The following is an 8,364-nucleotide window of genomic DNA, read 5'->3' on the forward strand; positions in this document are numbered from 1 at the left end:
TCATGCTTGCTGGCCCTGGATTACACCTCATGCTGTAGCCCTAACCAGTTCAGTATTCCCTGAAAAAGGGAGAAGTCTAAGTCTAAAAAGTGCCTTTTTGCTGCTATTCTCTTCCATGCTCCCGCTTCACCCACAGGGTGGGATTTCTCTGGCCTTGAGGCCAAAGCCAAAATATGCCGCACGCCCTCCTGGGGCTCTAGCGTAAGTAAAGAGAGCTCCCGCATCTGCTTTTTCTCTTTTAAAGGAGTATTTTGGAGCACAATGACTCATCTTTGCTTGTTTTTGTCTCAGCTCCTTGTGCTGACAAGGAACACGAGCCGCGGGGAGTGTAAAGGCTCCTACGGTGGTCAAATCTGGTCCAGGTGAAAGACAAACCAATGCCAACATCAGTGTTTCCAGGGGACCCAGCGCCTGTACAGCCTTCTGCTAACCAAGAGCTGCGTTCGCAAGGAAGCAGAGCTGAACAAAAACGCCGTCTCCCTAAACTGCGTGAAACAGCTCTCTCAGGACAGACTTCATTTTTGGGGAAAGACCTCATGGTTTTTACATTCCACTTTTTTTTTTTTGAACGATTTTTAATTTAGCTCCCCATTCCTTGAAGTGTGAGAATGCAACAGCATGAGGAAGGGGCAGCGGGATGCCCTTCTGTGAAACAGTCCTGGAGGGACACGCAGCTCCCGAGCCCAGGCAGAGATGCTTGTGGTGGAGAAGAAGATGTGCAGAGGCAGTTGTACAACAGAGCTTTATAGTCAGAATGGATTGTACCAGTTTTTTTCAATGCAAAATGGAACATGACCCAAAATCTTCACAGAACAGAAGTGCTTTCAGGAATGCAGCCAGCTGAAGCTCGAACACCTGCCTGCCTTTCGCAAGAGAGGCCGCAAACCGGTCACGTCCCAATCCACTTTTTACTCCCCAGACGTGCAAAGTTTGAACTGTCCTTTCCCTATGGTGTCACATGAAATGTACTAATGCTCAGAGAAGTAGGCAAATGCTAATGGCAAACAGACCTGAACAATATACTGCTCATGCAGCAAAAAACCCCGTTTGTTTTATAGGGAAACAGTTACAAGTGCATTTTGGGGGCTGGGGGAAAGAGAAAGAAAAACGGAGCAGGTAACTACCTGCTGGGGAAGACAACTCTGGAGCAGATAACGGATCAAAAGAACACCTCGCTTTATAGGGATGTAGAAGGAAACCCCAGTTTGGATTTCATAGCTGACATTCTACAACAAAAAGGGGAGAGGGAGAACAAAACCAAACCTCAAATCAACCTGCAAGCAAGAGAGTAATGTAATGCACAGAATCTGGAGGGAGCTTCACCGTCTGAGCTGTGAAAGGGACACCAGAACCAAAACAGGAGGGGGTATGGAGAACTAACAAGCTCCATCAAACGCAGGGGCTGCTCATTGAGACACAGGCAAGTGTGAAGGGCTGGCCTGTAGTGCCCTTCCAACGGCAACTGGTGCTGCTGAGCAGGTACCAATCCACGGGTTTAAGTTCAAAGCAAAAATTAAAAGGCTTCCCAAACTCATGGGATAGGAGGAGGCTCTCCACTTGGGGCAGGGAAAGGCAGCACGTTGGCTGCTGGGAGGCTCAGCCCAGTAAACACGGCTGCAGTATTGACAGAAGCTGGACCAGGAAGGACGCTGTCTGAGCTAGTGATTGTCCCTCTCAGTGTAGAGAGGCAGCTGGTGTTTTACAGCGTGACTGTAAAATGCCTGAGAAGCAAAAGCCTTGCCATGCTAACACTTCCCTGTAGACAGTTCTGAAACTCTGGATATCTTCATTTCCACATGAGAGTCATGTCCCTGAAAGGTACCGAAGGGAGGGGATTCTAGTATATGCAAATTCAAGGGTGGAAAATGCAGAAAAGCACTGATTTTCCTCTCTCTTTTTCAGGTTAGCTTTGCACTTTGCATTGTTTTCCCAAACTGCATAGCAGCTTACGTGTAGTGTCTGAGACACTGGGGCCACGGAAATCAATGGGGCTTCATGAATTCCAACAGCAGCACCAGTGAGTGCTAATTAAGCTGCTGTGCAGAAAGGTCCCGTTCAAAGGACTCCAAAATCACACGCGCTCTCTCTCACTCTGGCCCTGCAGCTGCTGTTTTAGAGAGCTGTAACATAGCATGATCTGCTCAATTTAAAGCTCACCAACTGCTGGGTGGAGCAATGGCCAATACCACTTTTCTCATTAAAAAAATAGGAAGGATAAAAAGTTAAAGACTTGAGACAGGCGAGCACAATGCGTTCATGCGGCATGTTTTGTTGCACTCCTCTTAACAAGACAGGAATTTCAGGTGTGCAGGAGTGGAATATAGCAGGGGCGGAGCAGGAGGCAGGTCCCCTTCGCCTCCCACACCCTGCCGGCTACCCGATGGGGCATCTCTGGAAGGAGAAAAAATGACAGCCTGGAAGCGGGCCTGGGAACCGTGCCCTGAACCTTCCCCTTACTCAAGTACATCTCAGCTGGATTTTCCTTGTGTAACGAATGCACCAGAACAGCACACACAGATGCAAAGCTTTTGTTTTGCCAGCTCTGTTCTGAGAGAATATATGGCAAACGGCCAAAGCTTTACACATCTGCACCTGTCCTGGTGTGACTCGCAAGAAAAGATGGAGACAGCCACAATAGAAGAGTCCGCTGCGCGTACATGCGGCCAGCCTACAGCTCCTCATAGTCCCCACCTCCTCGCGGCTTGCTCATGCTGGCTCCTCCTCCAAGAAAAGCCTCAAGTTCATCTATTTCATTATTTTTCTCCTTGCTCTTCTTCTTCTTTTTCTTTTTCTCCTCTTTGCTCTCCTCCTTCTCTTTGCTCTTCTTGTGTTTGCTCTTCTTTTTCACAGACTTCTCCTCTTCCTGCAAAATGAGAAAATTTTTATTAGTAAATCCTCTGAGCATGCCAGTAACCCAGCATAAATCACCCTGAAACTTGGCTCTGACGGGAACCTTACTTAGGGTGAAGCATCTACTACCAAGGCTGGCCTGGAGTTAATTCCAGAAGACCCTTCTGCGTGTTTGGACAGAAGAGAGGAAAGACCATCTGGTTTATATGTAGCCATGGTCTGTCAGGCACTTTGTGCCCGACAATACCACAGTATTGGACAGGCAGAAATGTCAAAGACAAAGCCTCCTGCAGACTTCCCTCGCTGCCTCTGAGATTAGGTCTGCTGGGGACACCCCTCTGCTTGGAAAAAGTCATGATGCTATCAACAGACTCAGCCCAGCAGAGATGCACTGCTCTATTTAATCCTGTATTTTACAAACTCACACACTGCCTTTTCAAAATTCAACTGTTCTAAAAGCTTGCTTTTAAGCTGCAAAGTGGTTAATGGTCTGCAGAGCCTGGGAGGCACAGATCCGGCTGTAGGACGGGAGAATGGAAGGAAGTCCACCAGGTACACAGAGTATGCTGTAGAAGGCCACCCCTCTCCTAGGCTGGTAGATAATATGGCAGATCAGCTCTGAGGAATTAAATAGTACCTCTTTGCTTTTCTTTTTCTTCTTCTTTTTCTCCTTAGAAGGTTGTTTATCTGCTCAAACAAAAAAAACAACATTGTTTTTAATCAATTTAAACCGTAAGAGATGCAATTCTGCCCTGCCCTGATTTCTGAGAACAAAATGCTCCACCCTGGAGCCACGTGCAAAGGCAATCCCGACTCCTCAGGACAAACTGTGCCCCTTTAGAAACCAACATAGGCCCCAGCAGTCACACCCTAACTTAACCATATACATCTAGTTTAATTATGAGCATTGTATTATCTATATTATTCTGTGTTATGAACACTGACCTGGGCGTTCGCTATATCACAGCTACTAAGAAACAAATACAGAGACCAGCTCTACAAACTGGTCCAAAGGCCAAACTCGGGACCAGATTATTATTTCCAGAACTGAAGAAGAGCTCCTGGGAACAATTTCCCCTGAACGCTAAATATTCGAAGGCAGAGAGAAATCCCAGCAGGCACGATCTGTGCTTCTGTGAGTTGAGCTAGTAATGGAAGGACCATTCAGGACACAGTGTCAGCAGATGGGAGCACTCTAGCAGGCTAGCACTCACTGTTGTTCAAACTGTGCATGGAAATTATATCACCACGAGGCCAAAGCGTCAGCCCTGCTCTACAGGGGTGGCTACTTTCATGGTATTGAATGAGTCCCAGAGTCCATCACTGTCAAATCATTTGTCCCAGGTTATTGTGGTTGATGACTTGGCTGCTAATTAGACTGCTGAACATCCACTGCCTTTGCACAAAAACTCCTTGAACAGGAGAATACCTACTTGGCTGTTTCACAGGAGGGTTTATAACTGCACCACGTTTCACATGTGGTATTTGATTGCCAATTTTACCTACACATTCTTTTCCTTGGTTGATCTGTAAATACAAGTCAGCCATGGAGAAGTCTAATTGCTGGTCAAGCTCCAACTGACTGACTACCAAGACATGTTTTTATATTTATCCCAGAAAGAGGAGATAGGAGGAACTCACGTTGAATTATTAAAGATGCTAAACTGAAGTTAAATTATTGACCTGGGCCTCTGCAGATGCACTTCTAGCTATTTCAAGCTGTGCCGTTCAGCAACTCAAAGCAACAAGCCAAGGAAGCCATCGCAGCCTGTGACACCTTGGTTTACACTTTTGGAATAGCTATTCAAAGAGATCTCTCTCTGGTGCTGCTTACAGCTTTTTCTCTCCTTAAGTCTTTAACTTTTCATCTTTCATGGTGACATCAGGGGCAGATCTATAGGAAGCTGCTTTGCAGTAATGCCAAGACAGCAGAAATTATTTGTGCGAGTAAGATTTGTTCCCTCAGGGAATGGGGGTGGGGGGGGGAAGCCTGAGGAATGCTTAGGTTGTGATCAGAACCCCACCCCACCTTTCCCAAAAATAGAAAAGCAAATTGGCAGGGTATGTCAGAGCATTTTGCTCAAATTGATCCAAATTCTTGTGGGGGCGGACACTGCAATGCTGAGCACCACTTCCCAGGCATGCAAGGCTAAGCAGGAAGCCTTACACAGAAGCAGCTTGTGAAAGATGTGCTCCTGCTTCCAGCTGGGACAGAAATAATACAGGGCTGATGCCACGGACGAGCCCAGTTCCCCCCCCCTCCCCATGGGGAAAAACTTAAAGAAAGTTATTTATGCTGCGTTAAACCACATTAAAGACTCACACAGGGCACTGCATGAAGTTACAGGGTATTTTATTTAGTGCAAATTGGTTTGCTTACACCCTGGAACCATTTTGGAAAAAACAGATGCCTGGCAAACAAAATCAGCAAGAGTGGAAATAAGGTGACACCTTTACCTTCCTCACTGCTCTCCTTGGGACCAGTTTCTTCCAAACCCAAACCAAAGAGATCTGAGTCATTTTTCAGTTTAAAGGAGTGGACTGTTGATTTCACAGGCTGGGGTGGCTTTGCCAACGAGGTATCATCATCAGATATTTCAGAGAGATCTTCCCGGACCGGGAATTCATCCTAGAGACAAGAAAAGGCAGACAACACAGGCAAGTCTTTCAACCAAAATCTCTAAGCATTTTGTATACAAAGACGTCAGATGTCAGCGGGTGGGGAGGAGGAAAGGCAATGGTAGCTGAACTGAGCTGTTACTGACTTGAAATCAATGCCCTTGATCTTATAAGCTCTACCTGTTTCTTGCCTCAGTAAAATGTCTCAGTAGCATTGGTACTGGAAAATGTGCTCTGACAACTTAACATTTGTGCTACTAAAATAAAATTTCTGATGCAAAGGTATTAAATGAGACCTTCAACTGTGTTAGCTCAACAGCATCAGCCTCTAACTACCCTAAAGAGGCACCTGTTTTGGGGAAAACCAAATCTAATAGGCTGAAAACTCACCTCCAGACCTGACAGACAAAACCTTTTTCCTCTGTAGCTCTGTGGGGTCTCGCGTACCAGAGGCAACATGCATCAGGGCCAAGGAAGCGGTCTGTGTTTGCAGAGTAACTCCCTTCGAGTCAAAAGGGAATGTGCTCCCAGGGCAAATTTGCCCCTTCAATGTGGGCTAAAAAACAGGATGCTGCAGAGACTGGATATCACCCAAAAATCCTCTGTCTCTGCATGATGGGAATGGAAATGAAGTTTAATGATCTTCCGATACCTGCCAACTGATCCTCTTCAGAATTCGTTAACCACCCTTTCTTTATATCCTCCATACTGACCAAACATGGCCTCGCTCTGCTGCTGACCTAGGCAATGCCCCCCTCCTCCTTGCTAATGGTGGTGTTTTTACTGCTTTGCCTGACTGGTAAACCTTGAACTTGAAAAGCATTCACAAGTTGTGGGGCATCTCCCTGACACTGTTGCAATGGCAAGCTCCCTCACAAATCCTGTTTCTCGTCATTGCATGCGAAAAGAAGCAAACTTGCTCCAAATACTTTTGCTTTCATATTAAAGTGCCAGGAAAAGCAGGTACTGAAAATGCTAAACGAATGGAAAATTACTTCATAAACAGCATGACACATAGGCAAGGTCAGAGAAACTGGGACAACCCTCCTTTTTGCAGGATTCTGGAAGGATGCAAACAGATAAACCACTCCTGAACACCAGCTAACCCAGACACCAGGAGTACCCCTGAACAGCAATTGCCCATCCCAAATCACGGTTAGCAGTTTCTAGAGATTGCTCTGCTGGCTGTGAGTGCGGATCACTGAAATCAGGGATATCTAGAGCCACAGCAGCAAGTTCCTACCAGCCCAGAGAAGATGCTTGTGTTTTCTCCATCTTTAATACATGACAGGTGCAGAGGGCACTCCTGCTGCACCGTGTGTTTGAGCAGATACCTGCAGGCAGCACTGAGCACCTGCCCATGTGTTCAGCGCCACAGAGTCATTACAGCTAACCTGGCTATATTGGAAAGTCCTTCTCCGGCAGATTTTCCTACTTCAGTAAGGAGCTTTGCCAAGCAAATTTTGTTATGGCCTTTTGATTGCTGGATTGACTGTAGGGAGCTCACTTGTTCTCTCTTTCTGGCATGCACACACTTCTGCATATTAAACTCTGGGTGAAAAACCATTAGATTTGTATTTCGTACCTTCCACACCGCTGGACTGACCGTGCTCTGGACTTACTGAGAATAAACAGCACATTAAAACCTGTAAAGCACAAACCTTGTTGCCGTGTGGCTTCAACAGAGCATTAGTGAGTTTGTGCTTATATCAATCCCTTCAGGTTGCTTAGCACATGACTTGCTGTGACTGCCACTGAGAGCTGGGAGAGCAGATGAAAGCTCTGCTCAGTGAGACGCCTCAACACTTCAAGCTCAGCTCCGCAGCAGCACACAGCGATTCATGCATGTTATTTACCATTTTCTTCTTCTGGCTGTCAGAATCCTCACTTTCGAAGTCTGGATCATCCATAACAAATGAGAGCATCTGAGCAGCTATTGGTCCCTCTTGATCACTGTCAGACTCCTCAGGCTTTTCCTCTTTGACCACTTTCTGCTTGAGAGCATGTCCTTTGCTTTGGGAAGTGGTCTTTGGGGCCTGGACTGCTGCTGGGGTGGCAGCAACAGCAGCTGGCAGGCTAGTGTTGAGCTTGCTGCTGCTGTTTCTTTCGGATCCAGAACGTGGAGGTAAACTGTCAGGAGGCTTCGGGTCAGTTGCTTTGGTCAAAATTGCTTCACTCTGTGGTTTCAAAGAATTTCTGGAAGACCTGAGAAGAAAGAAACAAATTGTCAGAGCCTGTCCACACTCCCATTCCGTGAAGCAAAGCACAAGCACCAATTAGTAGCTGAGCCTGCCTCAAGGGCTGCAACGTGCATCTCAACAGGAGAGGTGGTTCATCCTAGGGGTGTGTGTGTTCAAACACATACCACTCAGAGGCTGAAGACGGTCCTCATCCCTGAGGATGCTGATGCACAGGTGCCTGCACCAGCGGGCCGTGTCTGATTGTATCACCCACAGGATGTGGTATGTGGAGAACATGATCCAGTTCGTTGTTCTCCAGCACAGGGTGTGGTGAATGACTTCCACTCCCCTCATGTCCTGGTTTCGGTAGGGATAGAGTTAATTTCCTTTCTAGTAGCTGGTACAGTGTTTTGGATTTAGGATGAGAACAAAGTTGATAATGCACCGATGTTTTAGTTGTTGCTAGGTAATGCTTACACTAGCCAAGGACTTTTCAGCTTCCCATGCTCTACTGACTGAGAAGGCTGGAGGTGCACAAGAAGCTGGGAGGGGGCACAGCCAAACTGGCCAAAGGGACATTCCATACCATGTGACGTCATGCTCAGTACATAAACTGGGGAAAGCTGGCCGGGGGGGCCGCTGCTCAGGGACTGGCTGGGCATCGGTCGGCAGGTGGTGAGCAATTGCATTGTGCATCACTTGCTTTGTATATTAT

At 46.9% G+C, this 8,364-nt stretch overlaps 1 protein-coding gene across 1 annotated transcript in view; it reads right to left on the bottom strand.

Moving 5' to 3' along the window:
* Positions 1-722: 722 nt before the first annotated feature.
* The window catches only part of RABL6 (RAB, member RAS oncogene family-like 6), a 62,521-nt gene continuing 54,879 nt past the window's right edge, over positions 723-8,364 (bottom strand). Inside the window, exons 12-15 of the mRNA XM_009290642.2 lie at positions 7,326-7,674; positions 5,302-5,479; positions 3,488-3,540; positions 723-2,863 (exon numbers count right to left, since the gene is read on the bottom strand). Of these exons, the coding sequence (XP_009288917.1) occupies positions 2,669-2,863; positions 3,488-3,540; positions 5,302-5,479; positions 7,326-7,674 (775 nt within the window). The 3' untranslated portion in view covers positions 723-2,668. The remainder of the gene's footprint in view (positions 2,864-3,487; positions 3,541-5,301; positions 5,480-7,325; positions 7,675-8,364) is intronic.

This window comes from Aptenodytes forsteri, unplaced genomic scaffold, assembly GCF_000699145.1.
Source record: "Aptenodytes forsteri isolate BGI_AS27 unplaced genomic scaffold, ASM69914v1 Scaffold494, whole genome shotgun sequence".
Classification (NCBI taxonomy): Eukaryota; Metazoa; Chordata; class Aves; order Sphenisciformes; family Spheniscidae; genus Aptenodytes; species Aptenodytes forsteri.